Genomic DNA, 23674 nt, shown 5'->3' on the forward strand with positions numbered 1-23674 from the left:
GGACAGCATGTATTGTGCTGTTGTGGTGATGTGGGGAGGGCAATTTTTAATTACCTGCTCCCCTGGGGAGTTCATTTCAACAGGTCCAGGTGTCAAGTTGCACCACCAACAGGGGCACGGGCATGGTCTTGAAAGACACGGCAGAAGTGTGTTCTTTCCCTGTGCTGTCCCATCCTACCCAAAAGTACATCTCATTTTAGCAATTCCGCTGACACATCTTTGGTCATGTTGTGCCAATCTGGGGTGTTCCACTAGGGTATCTGCCATGGCGGTAGGTAATCTGGCATTCTGCCATCCCTTGAGCACAAGATAGCCCTGCAAGTCACCTAATGAGACCTGCAGGTATAGGGCAGTATAAAGGTAAAGGGATTCCTGACCATTAGGTCCAGTCGTGACCGACTCTGGGGTTGCGGCGCTCATCTCGCGTTATTGGCCGAGGGAGCCGGCGTACAGCTTCCAGGTCATGTGGCCAGCATGACAAAGCCACTTCTGGCGAACCAGAGCAGCACACGGAAACACCGTTTACCTTCCCGCTGTAGCAGTCCCTATTTATCTACTTGCACTTTGACATGCTTTCGAACTGCTAGGTTGACAGGAGCTGGGACCGAGCAACAGGAGCTCACCCCGTCGCAGGGATTCGAACCACCAACCTTCTGATCAGCAAGCTCTAGGCTCTGTGGTTTAACCAACAGCACCACCTGGGTCCCCTCATAGGGCAGTATACTACTACTACTACCGTGTTTCTCATATTATAAGCCGGGTTGGGGCTTGGAGCAGCGCCAGCGCCAAGCGCCAACCCAGCGGCGGGACCGGCGGGACCTGCAGCGCGCGCGCGACAGGAAGAGGAGGGACCAGCGAGTGGCAGCCGCGGCGGCCAATGAAGGCTCGGCCGGGTGTTTTTTGTCGTTGTAGCTGCGTCCCGCTGCGTCCCTCCTCTTCCTGTTGCGGCTCGGCGCCCGGAACTGGCTGCTGCTGCGCGCGTTGTCGGCGCTTCAGCAGGGCACGCTGCTGGGTCCCGCCGGGTCGGGGCTCCACGCGGCGCGCGCTGAGGCTCTTGCCGGGTCTCACCGCCGGGTCGGGGCTCGGAGCAGCGCGCGCTGCGGCTCTTGCTGCGTCCCGCCGCCGGGTCGGGGCTTGGAGCAGCACGCACTGCGGCTCTTGCCAGTCCTGCCGCCGGGTCAGCGCTTGGCGCGGTGCATGCTGCTGGACATTTTGGAGGGGCAGCAGCAGCCGGTTCCGGGCGCTGACAGGCATCTTCCTCTTCCATGGCGCCATCCAGACCTGCTCCCACCACTACGGCTTATTTTTGGGGTATGTCTTATATTTCTTCAACTCAGGAAAATCCTGCCATGGCTTATTTTGTAGGGATGACTTAAAATATGAGAAACACGGTACTACTACTACTACTAATAATAACAATATCCACAAAAATTGGGCTGAATTATGCCCAGTGATATTTGGCATAGAATAGTTGGGAAGCCTCCCTTAAAAAAATGGGAGCAGTAAAAAGCTTTCCCCAAGACGGATGAATACAGATTTACCAGCATGTCTGGACTTTCACATGTTTAAAAAGCTGATTTCAGTCTCTGCAGAATCTCGCTTTGAGAATTCTGGGTTAACCTGATCCATCTATGATTTTAACAAACAAGGTCCTCTCCAACATGTGTGGAAATTCACTGACTTTTCCATCTTTCACAGTTTTGCCACCTGTGAGTCAGAGAAGCTCAGTAGTCTGGCTCTGTCTTCCAGAATCGGATGGTTAGCTGCTAACCAGTGCTGCTGGATGAGAGCCAATGTACACTCGCCTCCTTGCCTTTGTGCCTCCAGCAGCATTGCAGTTTACCAAACACACAAACAAAACAAAAATTACTGAATAAAGAAGTCAACTGAGGGGAGGGGGAGAAAATAACTTCAGCATTTTCAAACTGAATAAATAGAACTCTACTGTCAAGATGCCTGTGATTACTGTCCAATGCTAATGAACTCCACTGGTGCATCAAAACACCTAGAGATCTCTTATCATCCAAAGGCTAGACAGGTCCTGAGAATCTGAAACAGCAGCTCACAGGGAAATTCCAATGTTTGTCCACCATTACCGAAGCAAGTACGAAAGGTAAGGATGGCCAATGGACTCCCTGGACACCAATGTTGAGCAGTGACTAAATAGCAAAGTATTAGTTAAGCTCACATAGCAGAGGTACTGCACCTATGCCCATAGTGGTACACACTGCCGTGAGCCAATGAAGATCTTGGTTTTGCAACTTTATAGAGTGGTTGTGCTTGCAACATGCACTCCTTCTCTTTAGTAACTGTTCATCAACAGTGATGCTTGGCAAGTAAAAAGGTAAAGGTAAAGGTAAAGTACCCCTGGACGGTTAAGACCAGTCAAAGGTGACTATGGGGTTGTGGCGCTCATCTCACTTTCAGGCCAAGGGAGCCGACGTTTGTCCACAGACAGCTTTCCAGGTCATGTGGCCAGCAGGACTAAACCGCTTCTGGCACAATGGAACACCGTGACAAAAGCCAGAGCATACGGAAATGCTGTTTGCCTTCCTGCCACAGTGATACCTATTTATCTACTTGCACTGGCATGCTTTCGAACTGCTAGGTTGGCGGAGCTGGGACAGAGCAATGGAAGCTCGCAAGCCCAAGAGGCTCAGTGGTTTAGACCACAGCGCCACCCATGTCCCTGCTTGGGAAAGTACTTAGCAGCAGACATACAGAAAAGGACAATTACAAAAACAGGCTGGGCCCCTTTGAACAAAGAGGAGCCTCTCATGGAAATCCAAGATAGCTACCCAGAAAGAGTTGCAACTAAGGCTCATTCTTGTAGCATTTTTGGACTCCCACATGGTGGGAAAGTGCTTCATTTTTAACAAAGCTGATTTGGATCCCAAACAAGAAGTGAACCAGACATACCAGAAACTAGAATGAATTGATAGATACAGATCTGAACCAAATCTTGTGGAAAGTGCATTAATTAGTGCACAGCTTCTGACAAATGTGTTCCCCTAAAGTTGATGGTTTTGCTTCTGTTCTCCTGCATGCTGCTTTGGCACAAGAATTTCCTTCCCTTCTATAGTGGTTTCACTTACTGTGAGATTTCCGGAAGAGAATCTTCTGGTTATGGTAAAAAGCAACAACAGTAGATGCATTAGAAATGGGCAGTAGAAGATGCACTTGAAAAAGAATACATAATCAGCAGAAGCAATTGGCAAAGCTCAACTGCTTCAATCTGTGCACATATTAAACTGTTCCACCTCAAAGCCCACAGCAGGATAGGTTGAACATGAATATATGCATTGCAAGCAGTGGTGATGGTGCTGTCAACAGCCCTCCCCCGCTGAAAATATTAGAACTGTACACCGCCCTAGTGAGTAAAATAGGAGATCCTCACGGCACAACAACACAGCGTTGTAGAAAAATGCATACATGAATTTTTACAATGTAAATGTGGTTTTAATTTCTGGGGAAGATATATCTGCTACTGAAATCAGAGGGGAAACACTAGGCTATTTATAGGTCATTGCTGTGATACTATAGCAACATCCTTTGAAAAAAACCCCATAAATATTGAGGATGCTTCCTCTATGCGAAAACCATTCTGCTACAATGACTCACTGTGCACAGTGAGCTTTGCAGTAATGTGCAACTATGCAACAATACAAGATACACATAAACACAAAAATACTAGAATCTGAGAAAACGCATCTAAAAAGTCCTAAAAGATTCATTAATTAATTCAAAGGAGGGTTGTTGTTTTTTAACCCACAAATCTTTATAAATTTTACAGTGCAGTAAGTTTGCTAGAGTCTATAATGTTCAGTGGCCCAATTTCCACATCACATTAAGTCACAGTTAAAAAGGAGCTATTGTTTTATGTGCAAGCGAACCATGCCGGTGTATGCTGCTGAAAAGTTCTCACTCTGCTCCTGCTATGCCACTGGGTAACATGTCTGGCTTATTGTGACATCCAAATCTGGACCCTAAATGGCCTCGGTCCAGTATACCTGAAGGAGCGTCTCCACCTCCATCATTCTGCCCGGACACTGAGGTCCAGCACCGAGGGCCTTCTGGTAGTTCCCTCGTTGCGAGAAGCCAAGTTGCAGGGAACTAGGCAGAGGGCCTTCTCGGTGGTGGCACCTGCCCTGTGGAACGCCCTCCCAACAGATGTCAAAAAGGAAAACAACTACCAGACTTTTAGGAGACATCTGAAGGCAGCCCTGTTCAGGGAGGCTTTTAATGTTTAATAGATTATTGTGTTTTATTTTTCTGTTGGAAGCTGCCCAGAGTGGCTGGGGAGACCCGGCCAGATGGGCGGGGTATAAATAATATATTATTATTATTATTATTATTATTATTATTATTATCGTGAATTGTTTCCTGTGTATGGATGTCACGACAAACTGCACTTTCTTGCTTTTTGGCAACACGCATATAGCAGCAATGTGCATACTGCATACTCAGATTAAACCACACAGTTTGCTTCAAACTAAGGTTTAATGTTTGCTTTAAACTATGGTTTAATGTGATGTGCAAAGCAGGCCATTATGTAAGTCTCAAATTAACATGGACTGCCTGTTTTGCACATTAACTGCAAGCCATACAATATGAAGAATATAATGAATGTTACATTCTTCTTAGTTAAAACAAGCTTCATTTTTAAAAGGGGGAAAGGTATTGTAGGTGTTAAATGACTGATTGCTACACCTAACTTTCTCTTCATGTCACAATGCTGGAGTGCCTTCCATCAGCTTTGGCTGGTGACCCAGCTACACCCCTATCTGGACATGGATAGCCTAAGCTTTAAACCATGGAGCCACCTGGGATGAATAAAGACATCGGATTCTTATCTCATTATGCTTTCTTTAGCGCCTCAGCCCTTGCTTCCTCCCCCCCCCAGGGCTAATTGCAGTCATCAGCAGTCGTTAACAGCCATCTACAGGTTTACCACTCCCATCAGCCCATCACCCATTCCCACCCACCACCACCACCCTCTGTATATACATAAGGGTCTGACACTTTGGTTTCAAGTGTATCTGAAGAAGTGTGCATGCACACGAAAGCTCATACCAAAATAAAAACTTAGTTGGTCTTTAAGGTGCTACTGAAGGAATTTTTTTATTTTGCTTCGACTCAGACCAACACGGCTACCTACCTGTAACTAATACTATTGTCTATGCTCTGGTAACCTCAAGGTTAGGTTACTGCAATGGGTTATATGTAGGGCTGCCTCTGAAGACGGTTCAGAAACTTCAGCTGGTGCAGAATTCAGTGGCCAGGTTGCTCACCAGAGCAAGACGGTTTGAGCATATTACTCTGATCCTGGTCGGACTGCACTGGCTACCAGTTAGTTTCCGGGCCCAATTCAAAGTGCTGGTTTTGACCTATAAAGCCTTAAACAGCTCAGAACTTGCCACCCAGTGCCACAGTTTACACTACTTTGATAATGGCAGGTTAGAGGAATGTTGCAGACTGGTGAATGACACAGTTTCTTCACACACAAATCTGCTAAATCCCTGAAGTTTCTAAGTGGTGTACATAAAAATTACTAAAAGTGGATAAAATCAATTAAAGTTAATAATAATAAAGATGGAAAACTTCCTTAAAATGCCTGTTGGAATAGTAAAGTCTTGCTGCGACTACTTCAAGTGTGTGACAACATGAAATCCAGAACAAAGGTGCAGCATGGCTCTGCGTCCAAGAAAAATGCAACATTAAATAGCAACATTAAATTAAATAATGTGTAGTTTGAGTCACTGCAAGGACAAAAAGAAAGGAAACTTTACAACAGAACATCCTAGTTTGCAGCTATAAAGTCAGGCCAATGTCATGGTTTTGTTTGTCCCTGGATGCAGCCTGTTGAAATCAATGCATACCTGCCCTGAAGCACAAACAACATTCTTTTCTTGGAATGAAGTGCAATTTGCATGAAGGATGAAAAAAAGGTGTCTCTTATCTGGAAATTAAAGTCAAATGCCACAAGCCAGCGTTATCTCATGGAAATGGAGCGCCCACAACACTCTGGAGGGAAAATGATTCAGAAGAGGCAAAACTGTATTGGAGCTGAAGGGTGCTAAAATCAGAATTCTGATGCAATGATAAAAGAACCCAAGGTGGAGTAAGATGTATGGTAGTCTGATCTTTGTCTGATCACACGACAAAGAGAAAATATGATATTTACATGGCTGAGAGGAAGCTATGTTTCCCTCCGAAAGGTGAAGAGAAAAATAGCCTGGTTTAGTTTGAGGCCGACATGATGAAAAGCAGGTTTATACATTTTTAAAATAAAGTAAATATATCTAAAACAAGGTAGGCATCATGTTAAGAGTGCTTCAACAAGGAAGTTAAGCATAGTCTCCGTCTTACCTAAAGCTCCTTGGCAGATATCAGTTCTGGTGGCACCTCCAACAATAAATTGAGGATTGGAACACAACTCCTGGCAAAGCAAGTAGTAAGAAGAAACACGTAAGAAAATTAATTTAGTTAAAGTTATGAACATTCCAGGCTGATCTCCAATGGTAACCCTGGTATCTGTACATGCATGTCTGTGGAGTGTTGGGATTATGTTTCCCATCAGCTGCAACCCTGCACATGGTTAGGCTGGCTAAATCTCTTTGAAGTCATTGGGGTCTAAGCAGACCAGCTATGTACATTACTATAATTCAAAAGAGGCACTAAGTCAGCAAAGGCTGGGTCTTAATGAAAAGCCAAAATCTCTAAAATATTTGTTCTAGACCAGGCATAGGCAAACTTGGCCCTCCAGATGTTTTGAGACTACAGTCCCCATCATCCCTGACCACTGGTCCTGTTAACTAGGGATGATGGGAGCTGTAGTCCCAAAACATCTGGAGGGCCGAGTTTGCCTGTGCCTGTTCTAGACAATATTCTAACCACGTATTTCAGAATCTCAGAGGCAGGCATCCAAAAATGAGTTGTTAGTGGCAATTTGTGCTATTACCCAGAGTCTCCCAAACTTGGGTCTCTGTTTTTGGATTACAACTCCCATCATCCCTAGCTAGCAGGACCAATAGTCAGGGATGATGGAAACTGTAGTCCAGAAACAGTTGGAGACCCAAGTTTGGGAAAACCTGCCCTAACCCCTTTCCCTAGTTCAGAACTGTGGGCAACTTTTTGATGCACTCAGAGACAGAAACAGCATGAAAGATATTTCTTACCTTTTGATCAGGTAACTGCTGGGAGCCAAAGTGGGGCGAGCTTTGGAGTAAAAACCTATAGGGTTGTGCTGTGCTGATACTTTCTGGGGTTTCTCTTTAAATAGATGTTAATATCATACTTCTGGTTTAATATGACTGATGCTGTTTTTCTGTCAGTTTTGTTAACTCAAGCAGATTTTCTTCTGTATTTACTAAACTGAAATTTGAGAATCTCTGCCCTTATGCAAAGCATGCAGCCTTGGAAACGTCACACTGGTTGTTTTCAGTCTCATTCCTTAAATACACAGAGGCCTCCACTTTCCTCAGCTGACTTCTTCTTCAAAGAGCATATTGCTAAGACTTATGGAAGTCTGGTTGGCTCCTACCCTCAAGGAAAAATATTTATTTTCATGTGTTCCTGGTGCTGCTTAAAAGCTGCTGGACATGTTGAGCAAGAAAATCCCCTTTATTCAAAAGAAAACCACATAGCCTCTGAAACACAGAGGGGTCTTTCTTCACAGTATGTTTTGGTACAGAGCAGTTTACAACTGTACACACCTTCACAAGATAACATCATCTAAAGAAGGGTTTCCCAAACTTGAGTCTCCAGCTGTTGTGAGACTACAACTCCCAGCATCCCCTGACCCCTGTGGTCAGGGATGATGGGATTTGTACTCCAAAAACAGCTGGAGATCCAAGTTTGGGGAAAACTGATATAAAGTGGCAGCTAATATCTAGACCTACATTGGCTCCCAGTACGTTTCCGAGCACAATTCAAAGTGTTGGTGCTGACCTTTAAAGCCCTAAACGGCCTCGGTCCAGTATACCTGAAGGAGCGTCTCCTTCCCCATCGTTCTGCCCGGACACTGAGATGCAGCACCGAGGGCCTTCTGGCGGTTCCCTCGCTACGAGAAGTCAAGTTACAGGGAACCAGGCAGAGGGCCTTCTCGGTAGTGACGCCCACCCTGTGGAATGCCCTCCCACCAGAGGTCAAAGAGAATAACAATTACCAGACCTTTAGAAGGCATCTTAAGGCAGCCCTGTTTAGGGAAGCTTTTAATGTTTGATGCATTTCTGTATTTTAATATTTTGTTGGAAGCCGCCCAGAGTGGGCGGGGTATAAATAATAAATTATTATTATTATTATTATTATTATTATTATTATATATGTTTTTCATACACACAGATGGGCATATTTTCAAATTAGTGCTGAATGGTGTTCTCTGTTTCCCTCCCCTCAATTAGCGCTTCCACAGACCTTAGTTCTTTTTTAAAATAAAAAAATAATAGTCTTCCAAAAGGGAGGGGATGGAAACTGGTGTGTTGATATACTGATATACAGAGATATATATCACTATAGAGAGGTGGCCAAGATACTGCACTACTTCCAATTTTACCTACTTCATCCATAGACAAGTTAAGCATAGTGATGGGGAGTGGCACACCCCTGCAACGTCAATAGACCTGCCCCAATAGAAGAGGACCTGAAAAAAAACGCTCTCAGTGTAAAAAGGTGTTGTGCCAAGAATGTGCTTGAGAAGTGCATTCCTGGCACGAAACAGATTGTAACTGTTCCAGCAGAATGTACTTTAGACTGACAAGTAGTGTGGGGCAGGGATGAAACAGAGTGATGTCATGTACAGCACCCCCCCAAAAAAGAGCCTGAATGCACATCATCACGCAGTGTGTACGCGCCCCAAATTACAAGGAAAATTCGCTCTTTCTGCATTGTAAATAAAGGATGCAAGCATGTAAATAATTGCCTTCAAATCTGATCCTGAAAAGTACAGGCACTAGATGGATAGAAGGCAGATGCATCAATAAATGCATCTATGGAAGTGAGTGGCTGCCAAGGTAGGAAAAAGACATGCAAGGAAATGAAGGGTGGAGAGGTGACTTAAACAGGGAGTTCAAAGCCATCAAACCCAGCCTCTTGCTGGAAATCCACTCATGCACCATCCCCGATCAGTTGGCATCCAGCTACTGCTTACAAACTTTTAATGAAGGACTACCCACCACCTTTTGAAGCCTAATATATGGCCTAATATAAAAGGAAAGCAGGAGGAAGTGAAACAACAGGTGAGGGCACACCATCTATTGTCCCTCCTGAAAACATAAAACAGGAATATTTCACAATTTAGGGGTAGGGTGTGGTGCACAGGGTGGGTACAGTGCATGAATAGGACTGTTGAATGAGCATAAGAATGTAAGAAGAGCCTGCTGGATCAGGCCAAAGGCCCATCAAGGCTAGCATCCTGTTCTCACAGTAGCCAACCAGATGCCTGCAAGAAACCTGCAAGCAGGAAATGAACACATAAGTACTCTCCCCTCCTGCAATTTCCAGCACCTGGTACTCAGAAGCATTGCTAGCCATCATGGATGGTTGGCAATGTAAAACTACTTCACGAGGTTACTGCTAAATGAGAATCCAGAACATCTTGGGGATGTTTACCAAAAGCAGTCTCCCCAATCAGTGGTTGTCTCTGCTTCAGGCATAACATTTAGAAGACCTCACCACAATGATCAATACCACTGCTTGGCAGGGGGTTGGACTGGATGGCCCTTGTGGTCTCTTCCAACTCTATGATTCTATTCTATGATTCTACTATGGATAATGATTGCATACAGGCATCCTATGGAGCTGCAGAGACTCTCAACATAAACAATGGCAAAACTTTTTTCAGTGGCATCCCCATGGCAACTGAAAGATGTATTTTGGCCTTATGAACAGTAGTTTGATTGTGAGTGTGGTTCATGAAGCATATGGCAAAAAAGGTAAGCATGAAAGCATCCACGATGTGAGTAAAGATGGAACTTTGGCGTTCTAACTGCTAGTTACAGGTACTGGTATGTAGCCGTGTTGGTCTGTCGTAGTCGAAACAAAAAAATTTTTCCCCCTTCCAGTAGCACCTTAGAGACCAACTAAGTTTGTCATAGGTATGAGCTTCCGTGTGCATGCACACGAAAGCTCATACCTATGACAAACTTAGTTGGTCTCTAAGGTGCTACTGGATGGATTTTTTGTGTGTGTTCTAACTACTGTTTATCCATTTCACCTCATTTCACCTCAGTGCCTTGGTATTTTTAGATTTGGCATACTTCCTAAATGCCTACAACCTTCCTAGCTCACATGAGATGGCCTGCTTGGAGGTGTTATTCCCATAGGCAACTGGTTGGCCACTGTAACCACAGGATACTGGATTAGTTGGGCCTTTGGTCTGATCCAGGAGGGCTCTTATGTCCACACAAAACAAAGATAGTGAGTGAGCTTAAACAATCAAAACTAGATTTTTGAATCCCCCATATTACGGTAGTCTATCAGAAATTCTCTTAATGACTATTGTATTTGGATTGATGGGCGTTTCCTGTTACAAAATATGGAAACTTTCTTTCCCTGTAGAGAGCAACAAATGCATTTTGATATTGCCTCTGTGCCTTGAACTGCATTCCTAAACGCATTTGCTGTAGATGAATCCCCACTGAAGAAAGTGGTACTTACTTCTGAGTAAACATGCCTAGGATCCCACTAGCTTGCAGTAAATTTTATGTTACCTCTGTAACATCCTACGGGAACTACCGGTAGTATTCCTATCAGGCATTAGTTTGTATAGAAGCTAACGGACCTGCTGCCAATCTCAGTCCCACCCGACTCTGCTTCCCTATACAAAGGAAACATTTTTTCTAACTTACTCATAACTTCTGCTGCCTACACAACAAGCACACACTCTGCATCAACTCTAAACCACAATAATCACCACCTCCCATGCTCCCTACAATCAACCCAAATTGGAATCCCTACTTCTAGTATAAAAATGCATGGAAATGATAAACACAAGCAAACCCTGTTGGCACTCTAGTAAATACCCTGGCTGTATGCACACATGATTGGCAAAAGGATAACTACGAGATTTGGAGTGATCCTGACTATCAGAAGTTGATCTTTTCTTTTCCTCTCTTCCACTGTGATGGGCCACAGTCAAGAAAGCCAGATCCAATCCCGCACAATTCAGGCAGGGGTGGGCCGATTCCAATAGTAGCTTATATACAATGCAAGGGATCCCATAGGATCTTAAATTTAGGAATCCAGGCCTTCTGAACAGAAAGTTCCACCCACAGTCCCAATTGCTAGTTACATTTAAACTCCCAAAGAGCTAAACCCCCTGTACTCAGGTTCATCACCCCCCCCCCGTTTCCGCCTCTCTTATTCTCTCTCTTCCCAAACCGAATGGAGAATCCCGTTCTCAAAACCGCCTCGTAACTATTTCCCTCTTTAACTTAGTCTTCTTCGCCCCCACCCCACCAAGGGTCCCGCGTAGGGTTGCCAGACTCAATGGAGGACAGGACTTCTGTGCCTTTAATTGCCCGCTCTCTTTTGAGTCTGGAAACCTTAAAGAGAAACCAGCAGACCCTTTGCTTGGAAATTAAACCTCTTTAAGGTTTCCAGACTCAAAAGAGAGCAGGGCAATTAAAGGCACAGAAGTCCTGTCCACTATTGAGTCTGGCAACCCTAGTCCCGCGTGAACACGAGTACCGGTACGTCTGAACGCCTACCGTCGGCCTCTTCCACACGATGCCCCTCGTTTTGGAGGAGTTCGGTCCCAGCTCCTTGAAGCCCAGGGAAGAGGCGGCCGCGGGGAAGGAGGGGTCCTGGAAGAGCTTCCCCGCCTCGAGGCACTCGTCCCGCAGCGCATGGAAGTCCTGGTTTAAGTACTTCACGGCCTTGGCATTGGAGCCTAAGCCTCGGGCGACCTCCCTGTCTTTCGCTAATTTACCTGCGAGCCCAGCCATGGCTGTTCCCTTTTGTTGCCGCCGCCGCCGCCAACTCCGGAGCTGGACATAAAAATGCGAATCTCCACGCAATTGACGGCGGCGAAGCGGGCTGCCGATGATTCATGGCAACGAGAGGAAAACTCTCCTCACTGCGCTCGGGGTGTGGCCGGGTCGGCCTTCGAGATCCAGGCTGTCGCCCACCAGTTCTCGCTGCAGCTCGGCCGAGGGCCGGTGTGGGCGAAAGGGGCAGCATTTCCCGCGCTTTTTATTACTATTGCAAAGAGAAGCGCAAATGTCCAGCGGGGGAGGGGGGAGGGGAGGGGATTGACGCCTTTCCACACACAAAGCTGTTTTGCCAAATTGTCACGCGTGTCATTATAAGGGCCCGTGCCTTATGAACTCCATATTTTAAAAATTCAAATAAGTATCTACATAAGTATCTACAAATAAGTATCTACAACTACTGTGGTAACCTCCTATGAGATTTCTGTTCCATCTCTGTTTAGCCTGCTAATGTTTGAACTGGCTTTAAATATTTAAATTGGGAGCTTCAGGAAAGGGCTGGAGGGGAGGGGAGCTTTAAAACAACCTACCCTACCCTCCTCCCCTTCACTTTTCTGAGTGACATCAACTTTTCCCTGAATAAAAACTGTCAAGCACAGGCACAGTTTTGAAGCAGGGAATATTGGCTAATTACGGTACTGGCTAACTCAATATAACACATCAGATTGTCAAACCTTGTAAATAAAAAAACATAACTCAACAAACAAAATGTAAAATATTTTCTAAAACCAGAAACGTAGGAAATTGCCTGAGAGCATTACCTACCATTTACTTTTTCTCAGGCACACAAATTCCCACCAAGACTAATTATTTTGTTTTGTTTTCTTTCTTCTTCCTTCCTTTGATTTTAACTGTTACAAGTGTCCCTGCATACCAGCAAACATCCCTATGTTAATCACTGTCCCACTGCTGTCCCATGGAGATGTCAGCGCTATCTTGTTAATTGTTTGTTGTTGTGAGTTGTTGGAGCTGTCATTCTGCAGGTTTCTGCCAGCTCCCTCAGATCCCTAAATGTTAAATACAGTATTTGAGACTGCAATCCTAGGCCCCATGGGTAGCAGATATGGTGCCCTCCATGGTCCCCTTTGCTGGACTATAACTCTCATGTTGTTGTTTAGTCGTTTAGTCGTGTCCGACTCTTCGTGACCCCATGGACCATAGCACGCCAGGCACTCCTGTCTTGCACTGCCTCCCGCAGTTTGGTCAAACTCATGTTCGTAGCTTCGAGAACACTGTCCAACCATCTTGTCCTCTGTCGTCCCCTTCTCCTTGTGCCCTCCATCTTTCCCAGCATCAAGGTCTTTTCCAAGGATTCTTCTCTTCTCATGAGGTGGCCAAAGTATTGGAGCCTCAGCTTCACGATCTGTCCTTCCAGGGAGCACTCAGGGCTGATTTCCTTAAGAATGGATAGGTTTGATCTTCTAGCAGTCCATGGGACTCGCAAGAGTCTCCTCCAGCACCATAATTCAAAAGCATCAATTCTTCGGCGATCAGCCTTCTTTATGGTCCAGCTCTCACTTCCATATATCACTACTGGGAAAACCATAGCTTTAACTATACGGACCTTTGTCGGCAAGGTGATGTCTCTGCTTTTTAAGATGCTGTCTAGGTTTGTCATTGCTTTTCTCCCAAGAAGCAGGCGTCTTTTAATTTCGGGACTGCTGTCACCATCTGCAGTGATCAAGGAGCCCAAGAAAGTAAAATCTCTCACTGCCTCCATTTCTTCCCCTTCTATTTGCCAGGAGGTGATGGGACCAGTGGCCATGATCTTGGTTTTTTTGATGTTGAGCTTCAGACCATATTTTGCGCTCTCCTCTTTCACCCTCATTAAAAGGTTCTTTAATTCCTCCTCACTTTCTGCCATCAAGGTTGTGTCATCTGCATATCTGAGGTTGTTGATATTTCTTCCGGCAATCTTAATTCCGGCTTGGGATTCATCTAGTCCAGCCTTTCGCATGATGAATTCTGCATATAAGTTAAATAAGCAGGGAGACAATATACAACCTTGTCGTACTCCTTTCCCAATTTTGAACCAATCAGTTGTTCCATATCCAGTTCCAGAACTGGATATGGAATAACTCTCATAACTCCTGACAATTGGTCGTGCTGCTTGGGGCTGATATGAGCTGCAGTTCAAGCACATCTGGAGAGCACCACATTACCTAGCTCTGCTATAAAAGGTAAAGGTAAAGGGACCCCTGACCATTAGGTCCAGTCGTGACCGACTCTGGGGTTGTGCGCTCATCTCGCATTATTGGCCGAGGGAGCCGGCGTACAGCTTCCAGGTCATGTGGCCAGCATGACAAAGCTGCTTCTGGAGAACCAGAGCAGCACATGGAAACGCCGTTTACCTTCCCGCTGTAGCGGTACCTATTTATCTACTTGCACTTTGACGTGCTTTCGAACTGCTAGGTTGGCAGGAGCTGGGACCAAGCAACGGGAGCTCACTCCGTCACAGGGATTCGAACCGCCGACCTTCTGATCAGCAAGCCCTAGGCTCAGTGGTTTAACCACAGCGCCACCTGCGTCCTAGCTCTGCTATACCTGGTAGTAAATATTCCTGAACTCAATATGGGGCATATTTTTGTGTGGACATGTACAGGATTTCACTGTGGGTGAGTGCATGGGGAGTGTTGTCATTTGCCTCAATCATTAGGTTGCACAGGACCGATTGCATCTGGGTGGGGTCAGGAACTTCCTTTTGCTGTTTTGTTCTTAAGGAGAACAATAGCATTATTGTCTATCTTCCTGACCAGAATATCCTCTAAGCAACCTGAGGGCAATCTGTGGCTTGCATGCATCCCTCAAAAGCTTTTTTTTGTGTCTCACACAGGTGCCCATCGCCCTCCACTGACAAATCTCACTCCTGCTAAATCTTGCTGTGTCCCCAACTGCTCCCCCATCCTTCCCATGTGAAATCTGCTGCTCCAGCCTTGCCCAGAAGCTGTTTGGCAGACTAGGAGGAATGAAATTATGATGGGGAGGATGTATGGGGAGCAGTTAACCAACCACTTGCATGCATGAATACCCCCAACTCACCATCAGCTTCAGCCACACTCAGTGGGCACACAGCACCCAACTGCCTGCCCACCCACAGTGACATGTGGTCCTTGAGAGTAAAAAGATTGCCCACCCCTACTTTGAGCTATGGAGGCTGAGTATATTGTGACTCTATAATGCATGTGTGCAAACCCACCTTTTGCAGACATCAATGTTCCATGGGATTCACCACCTTCCATTTCATACACTACAGAAGGTGAGGTTCATTTTTAACTGTTGAAATAGGACAATTATGTTAAGAATGTAAGAAGAGCCTGCTAGATCAGGCCAATGACCCACCTTTTCGAGCATTCTCCACACAGCTGTGGTTTTCAGCAACCAGCATTCAGAAGCATTTCCCCCCTGACCATGGAGGCAGAGCATAGCCATTATTTGTTGTTTAGTCGTTTAGTCGTGTCCGACTCTTCGTGACCCCATGGACCATAGCACGCCAGGCACTCCTGTCTTCCACTGCCTCCCGTAGTTTGGTCAAACTCATGTTCGTAGCTTCAAGAACACTGTCCAACCATCTTGTCCTCTGTCTTCCCCTTCTCCTAGTGCCCTCAATCTTTCCCAACATCAGGGTCTTTCCCAAGGATTCTTCTCTTCTCATGAGGTGGCCAAAGTATTGGAGCCTCAGCTTCACGATCTGTCCTTCCAGGGAGCACTCAGGGCTGATTTCCTTAAGAATGGATAGGTTTGATCTTCTTGCAGTCCATGGGACTCTCAAGAGTCTCCTCCAGCACCATAATTCAAAAGCATCAATTCTTCGGCGATCAGCCTTCTTTATGGTCCAGCTCTCACTTCCATACATCACTACTGGGAAAACCATAGCTTTAACTATACGGACCTTTGTCGGCAAGGTGATGTCTCTGCTTTTTAAGATGCTGTCTAGGTTTGTCATTGCTTTTCTCCCAAGAAGCAGGCGTCTTTTAATTTCGTGACTGCTGTCACCATCTGCAGTGATCAAGGAGCCCAAGAAAGTAAAATCTCTCACTGCCTCCATTTCTTCCCCTTCTATTTGCCAGGAGGTGATGGGACCAGTGGCCATGATCTTGGTTTTTTTGATGTTGAGCTTCAGACCATATTTTGCACTCTCCTCTTTCACCCTCATTAAAAGGTTCTTTAATTCCTCCTCGCTTTCTGCCATCAAGGTTGTGTCATCTGCATATCTGAGGTTGTTGATATTTCTTCCGGCAATCTTAATTCCTGCTTGGGATTCATCTAGTCCAGCCTTTCGCATGATGAATTCTGCATATAAGTTAAATAAGCAGGGAGACAATATACAACCTTGTCGTACTCCTTTCCCAATTTTGAACCAATCAGTTGTTCCATATCCAGTTCTAACTGTAGCTTCTTGTCCCACATAGAGATTTCTCAGGAGACAGATGAGGTGATCAGGCACTCCCATTTCTTTAAGAACTTCCCATAGTTTGCTGTGGTCGACACAGTCAAAGGCTTTTGCATAGTCAATGAAGCAGAAGTAGACGTTTTTCTGGAACTCTCTAGCTTTCTCCATAATCCAGCGCATGTTTGCTATTTGGTCGGAGTCCGGCCAGAGTGCGCTGGTGAGCGGGTCGGTTTTTAGGAGCTCCGAGAGACGGGAGACTCCGGTGTGCTGCACGCGAGCTGGTGGGGGCGAACGGCGCTAATTTTAACCCCCTGAAACAGCCAAACGCGGGGTTTGGCTGAGGAGAAGAAAAAGCGGCGCCCGAGGGCAGAACTCCGGGCTTGCACCCCCCCTTTTTCTGGGGGTGTAAGCGGAGGAGAGGAGCCGGCGCAAAATAATTCGCGGAGCGGCAGAAGCGCCCCAAAACCTGCCCAGCGAGCACTCAGACCCCTCGGCTAAAGGGGGCTTCGAGGGGAAAACGGCTTGGTGAAACGGAGAGCTTAAGAGGGAGAGAAACAGACGCAAGCCGGGTAAAGAAGGCCGTGGGACTATTTCATGCACCGCGGGAAAACTTGCGGAGTAAGCCTGCTTTTATTGTCACTTCAATCCTTTGATTAAAGAGACTGTGTAGAACACAAAGTTAACCTTTCACCAAGGGGAAGAGAAGCTTTACTCTGATCGGGACTGTCTATTAAAAGCCTAAAATAACTTCCTTTTCCCAGCCAGCACGTTTAGGTGGAGGCTGAAGAGATAATTTGCAATAACAGCTCTTTATGAACGCCTTACTAGGCACCCGTGCAGAGGAAACAAAGATTGTTTTACTTACCTTTTAAGTTGGAAAAGAGGGCAAAGACCAAGAAAATGGAGGATTGATTTTGCAGAGTCACCAGAGATTGCCAGCTTCCCCTTTCTTCACGGAAGTGAGAGAAACAAAAGGGAATAAGAGAAAGGAGCATAGCTAACTGGGGAGCGATGTGCTGACACCTAGTGGCTAAAATAGAAATCGCGCCCAAAATTGATAAATAAAGGATAAGTAGAGGGAACCAGAGGGAAAGACCATTCCGAATTGACACCTAAATGAACTAGATGAGTCTGTAATAATTCCGGAGGGGCTCCCAGAAAGAAAGAGAAACCTCAGAAGTGAATCATTCAGAGAGAAGAGAAATAAGTAATGACAGGATCTAGGACTTCATCAAGAAGAGCACAAGCAACAATGGCGGCAAATTCAACAAGTAACCAAAAGAGATTGTCAATCACGCCAGAGAACGACTCATTAACAGACATCAAGGATCTCATAACTGAAATGAGTAAATCTTTAAATGAGAAACTGGACTCAGGCAATAAATCTTTAAATGAGAAATTAGACCTAATGGGATCAAAGATAGAACAAAATTCCAGAGTAATAACAGAGATGTCTGACCAAATTAAGGAACTCAGTGGCAAAAATAAAGAATTGGACAGAGCTGTAAAAGAGATGAATGTAAAATTGAACAAACAGGAGGAGTCATTGCAAACAATAGTGGCAGAAAATAAAGAGATGCAAAAAGAACAAAAGAAGGATGAAAAAGAAAGAGTTGAGATGAAGAAACTACACGAGGACTTAGCAGACCAGATCGCGATGCTTGAAATGAAAACAAATGCTCTTACCCTTCGCTTGAGAGGCGTGCCAGAGAGATCTAGTGAGCGGGTGGATGAGAAGATTGTGAAAGAGCTAGCTGTCTGGCTGCAAGTGGAGGCGGACGACCTGTGGCTGGACGTGGATAGGATTTATAGAGTAAGAATTGATAAAAAGAAGAATGACAAAGCGATAGGAGACTGTATGGTACATTTGAATTCTGCCCTACTTAAAGACAAAATACTTCAGATGAAAAAACGAAAAGAACTTGTAATAGAAGGACGAACAGTGGACATCTACAAAGAATTGCCTAAGAGAATTCGGCTGAAAAGGCAGAGGTACAAGATGTTGACTGACATTCTGAGGAAAAAGAAAGCATGGTACGTGTGGGAGTATCCGGAGGGACTTACTTTTATTTTCAAAGGGAAGAAGAAAACTATAAAATCATCAGAAGAGGCCGAAAGGTTCAGCAAAAGGAACTGGAAAGAACTGTTAGGAGAGAAGGAAGAAAACAGTGGAGAAGAAGAGTTGGCAGCGGCGGGAGACGGATAAGAGGACAGCAAAGACTTGTGTGTTTAATTCTGGGGGTTTCCTTATTTTCTGTTTCTAGAAGATCTCTCTCTATTCATTATTCTATTTGATTGTGTAAGTTGTTGGGGAATTTAGTTCTTATTTTAAAATTGACGAAGGCTACGGCCAGGTTAAAGTTTAATAAATTAAATATAGTAATAAAGAAATGAATCTTAATGTAATCTCATGGAACATCAATGGTCTAAATAATAAGCTTAAAAGGAATAAGGTGGAGCATGTCTTGAAAAAGGGTGGTTGGAAAATAATTTGTCTCCAAGAGACCCATATATCGAAAAAACATGAAAGAGTATTGATTAATAAACGCTTGGGTAATGAATATATCTCCTCAAACGAGAAAAAAAAGAAGGGAGTAGTGACATATATTGACCCTAAAATCAGAGCAGAAAAGATCTTTCAAGATGACGAAGGAAGAGTGGTGGCGGTAAAGTTATATCTATCTGAGGGAAATGTGGTAGTGGTAAATATATATGCCCCAAATGGAGGTAAAACAGAATTTTTTAAGAAATTATGGAGTCAATTAGGTGAATGGGTTGAGGATGAAGAAATTATATTAGCCGGAGATTTCAACGGAGTAGTGAAACCAGATCTAGACAGATCGAACAAAGGGAAAAAATACGAGGGGAAGTTGCCTGAGTTGTTTTTTAGAGTAATAGAAAGTTATGGATTACAAGATTGCTGGAGATTAAGGAACCCGGAGGAGAAAAAATATACATTTTACTCAGAAGTACAGAAATCGGCAGCAAGAATTGATTATATATGGCTTACAAATAAATTAATAACTAAATTAGAGAAATGTCAAATTATGGTAAAATCATTAACAGACCACAATCCAGTAATGTTAAGTTTAAAGGAGGGCTACAAGAGAAAGACCAGATGGAGGCTAGATGAGGGGATCCTTACTGATGAAGAATTTGTAAGTAAGGTTAAGAACTCGATAAAAGAATTTTTCCAAATAAATAAAACGGGAGAAGTAGGGGTGGAAGTAATGTGGGACGCTAGCAAAGCCTTTATACGAGGTTTATATATACAACAGAAAAATAAAATAAAGAGGCAACGGGAAAACAACCAAAATATGATAAAAAAGAAAATTGAAGAAAAGGAAAGAGAATTGGCAAAAAACCCTAAAGATTCAAAAATAGTATCTGAGCTTAAAATTTTACAAACGGAATTATCGATGTTATTGGGACAAGAAATTGAAAAGAAAATTAAGTGGGCCAAACAAAAAACCTTTGAGATGGGAGGAAGAGTAAGCAAAATGCTGGCGTGGCAGCTGAAAAAGAAACAAGATGAAAGAATAATCACAAATATTAGGATGGATGGGAAAAATTGGGCAAAGAAAGAGGATATAAATAAGTGTTTTATTAAATATTACGAAAAATTATACAAGGGAGATCAAATTGATAGGGAGGACATAGATAAATATATTGCAGGCCACAAATTAGACAAATTAGATAATAAAGAAAAAGAATTATTAGATAAACCAATTTCATTGCAGGAAGTATATGAAACCATAGGCAATTTAAAATTGGGGAAATCTCCGGGTACGGATGGCCTCACTAGCCAACATTATAAATTGTTTAAGGAAGAGCTAGGAGAAGTGTATGTCGAATTAGTAAATAAAATAATGGAAAAAGAAATTATACCCAAATCGTGGCAAGAAGCCTTTATAACCCTCATACCAAAAGGAGATAAGAAATTAGACCAAGTTGAAAATTTTAGACCTATCTCCTTGCTAAATATTGACTACAAAATATTCGCAGGAATTATGGCTAGTAGATTAAAAGTTGTATTGAATAGGTTGATAGGAAGTGAACAACAGGGTTTTCTCCCTAAAAGAAAAATGAACAATAATGTCAGGATTTTGATAAATTTGATAGAGTATTTAGATTGGAACCCCGGTCGGGAAACTGCCCTGATATTCCTAGATGCCGAGAAGGCTTTCGATAACGTGAATTGGGACTTTATGAAAAGGACGGTGAGAGAATTGGGCATAGAAGGAAATTTTTTTAAAGGCATAAACACAATATATCAAAAGCAAAAAGGAATATTGATTGTAAACGGGGACATCTCCGGAGAGATAGAGATATCGAGGGGCACTCGGCAAGGGTGTCCGCTTTCACCACTCTTATTCATTTTGACAATTGAAAGTCTGCTAAAAGAGATAAAAGAAGATAAAAAGATTAAAGGAATAAAAGTAGGAGAAAATACCTATAAAGCACGAGCCTTTGCAGACGATGTGGTCATAATATTGGAGGATCCCCTAGAAAATATACATTATTTGAAAGAAATCTTGAATAATTATGGAAAAATATCGGGCTTTAAAATAAATAAGGGGAAAACCAAAATCATTACAAAAAATTTAAGGGAAAAAGATAAGAAGGAATTAGAGGAGAAAACAGGATGGGAAATAGCGAGAAAGGTCAAATATTTAGGAATTGAAATAACGGCTAAAAATGTAAATTTGTTTGAAAATAATTATGAAAAGAAATGGAAAGAAATAGAAAAAGATTTAGAAAGGTGGAGCAATTTGCATCTGACCCTGTCCGCGAGAATAGCGGCAATCAAAATGACAGTATTGCCTAAATTATTGTTCCTATTTCAGATGTTACCAATTATTGACAGGAAGGAATGTTTTGAGAAATGGAGGAAAAGCCTAAGTAAATTTATATGGGAAAAAAAAAACACCAAGGATACAGTATAGATTATTAACGGATACAAAAGATAGAGGTGGATGGGGAGTACCGGACCTAAAACTGTATTATGATGCTGCGGGCTTGTGCTGGATAAAAGATTGGGTTGAATTGAGAAACAAAGAAATTCTAGATCTAGAGGGTTTCAATAATATCTGGGGCTGGCATAATTATTTATTAGAAGAAAGGAAAGGGGGATATAAAGAAATAACAAATCATGTTTTCAAGAAATCTTTATTAAAAATATGGGCCCAGCACAAAAACATTCTGGAGCCGAAAACGCCCTGGTGGGCATCTCCAATAGAAATGACCATGATGATCAAAGACAGCAGACGAAAGACCTGGCCGACTTATTCAGACATTCTGGAAAAAAATGGAGAACAGATAAAGTTAAAATCATACCAACAGATAAAACAGGAGTGTACAAGCTGGCTACATTATAATCAAATTCAAAGTATTTTCGAAAAACATAAGAAAATTGGCTTTCTGGGGAATAAATCAAAGTTGCAAGAATTATTATTGGGAAATGGGGACAAGGCAATGTCTAAATTATACAATTACCTTCTCGAATGGGAACTTAAGGATGAGGTGGTAAAGGTTACAATGGTGAGATGGGCCCAGGATATAGGAAGGCCCATATATAGCTGCCAATGGGAAAAAATGTGGAAGGAAGGGACAAGATTCACGGCGTGCTCAAGTATAAAAGAAAATATATTAAAGCTGTTTTACAGATGGCACATAACACCAGCCAAAATTGCGAAAATTTGCAAAAAGAATTCCAACATATGCTGGAAATGTAATAAGGAAATTGGCACCTATTACCACTGTTGGTGGGAATGCGACGAAATTCGGAAGTTTTGGAACAATGTTTATGAAAAACTGAAAAAGATGCTGAAATTAACGTTTGAAAAAAAACCTGAATTATTCCTATTGAATATGGTCCCGAATAACATCCCAGAAGAGAAAAAGAATGTATTGTTGTATGCAATTGTAGCAGCTAGATTACTTATAGCCAGAAATTGGAAAGGAGGGAAAGTACCATCAATCTATGAATGGCAGGAAAAATTAGTAGAGTTTATGAATTTGGCCAAAATGACCGCGGTAATTAGAAACATCCCCAAACAAAAATATATGATTGAATGGAAAGGTGTAGAGGAGTATTTCAAAAAAGAAAAATTTAATATTGATTTGGTGATTTGTCTAAATTGAAAAAGAAGCAGGAAATTTTATTAGATATAATGATGTAATTAATGAAATAAAGAGTGAGAAGTAAGTTAAAGCAAGAACAGAGGGAAAGAAAGAAGGAAAGCGATGCATGAATAGTAGGAAGTATTTTTGCTGTATTTTTATTTTCTTTTTTTGTGTATTTTATGTATTATAAGTAAGTATTTTAGATCTATCCTCGTTCCTTTACTACTTAAGTCTTAATTGAAATATCGAAATTATGGTTTGAGTAAAGGTTCGGATTAAGATAGGTTATGTTATGTTAATTTCTTTATATTATGCTAATTTCTTTATTTTGTTAATTTTGTTAATTTGTTATTTGTTGTTTTGCCAATTTGTTTATTGATTTGTTAATTTGTTAATTGTCTATTTGATTTTGCTTTGTCTATTTTGTATCGTTGTATAATTGAAATAAAGTTTTTTCTTAAAAAAAAAAAAAAAATGTTTGCTATTTGGTCTCTGGTTCCTCTGCCCTTTCGAAATCCAGCTTGCACTTCTGGGAGTTCTCGGTCCACATACTGCTTAAGCCTGCCTTGTAGAATTTTAAGCATAACCTTGCTAGCATGTGAAATGAGCGCAATTGTGCGGTAGTTGGAGCATTCTTTGGCACTGCCCTTCTTTGGAATTGGGATGTAGACTGATCTTCTCCAATCCTCTGGCCATTGCTGAGTTTTCCAAACTTGCTGGCATATTGGGTGTAGCACCTTAACAGCATCATCTTTTAAAATTTTAAATAGTTCAGCTGGAATATCATCACTTCCACTGGCCTTGTTATTAGCAGTGCTTTCTAAGGCCCATTTGACTTCACTCTCCAAGATGTCTGGCTCAAGGTCAGCAACCACACTACCTGGGGTGTACGAGACCTCCATATCTTTCTGGTATAATTCCTCTGTGTATTCTTGCCACCTCTTCTTGATGTCTTCTGCTTCTGTTAGGTCCTTACCACTTTTGTCCTTGATTATGGTAATCTTTGTACGAAATGTTCCTTTCATATCTCCAATTTTCTTGAACAGATCTCTGGTTTTCCCCATTCTATTGTTTTCCTCTATTTCTTTGCATTGCTCTTGTCTCTCCTTGCTGTTTTTTGGAAATCTGCATTCAGTTTCCTGTATCTTTCCCTATCTCCCTTGCATTT

At 43.0% G+C, this 23674-nt stretch overlaps 1 protein-coding gene across 1 annotated transcript in view; it reads right to left on the reverse strand.

Moving 5' to 3' along the window:
• The window catches only part of CAPN2 (calpain 2), a 35265-nt gene extending 23092 nt beyond the window's left edge, over nt 1–12173 (reverse strand). Inside the window, exons 1-2 of the mRNA XM_035111418.2 lie at nt 11709–12173; nt 6370–6439 (exon numbers count right to left, since the gene is read on the reverse strand). Of these exons, the coding sequence (XP_034967309.2) occupies nt 6370–6439; nt 11709–11945 (307 nt within the window). The 5' untranslated portion in view covers nt 11946–12173. The remainder of the gene's footprint in view (nt 1–6369; nt 6440–11708) is intronic.
• Between the last annotated feature and the right edge of the window lie 11501 nt (nt 12174–23674).

The sequence above is a fragment of the Zootoca vivipara genome, chromosome 3, assembly GCF_963506605.1.
Source record: "Zootoca vivipara chromosome 3, rZooViv1.1, whole genome shotgun sequence".
Lineage (NCBI taxonomy): Eukaryota > Metazoa > Chordata > Lepidosauria > Squamata > Lacertidae > Zootoca > Zootoca vivipara.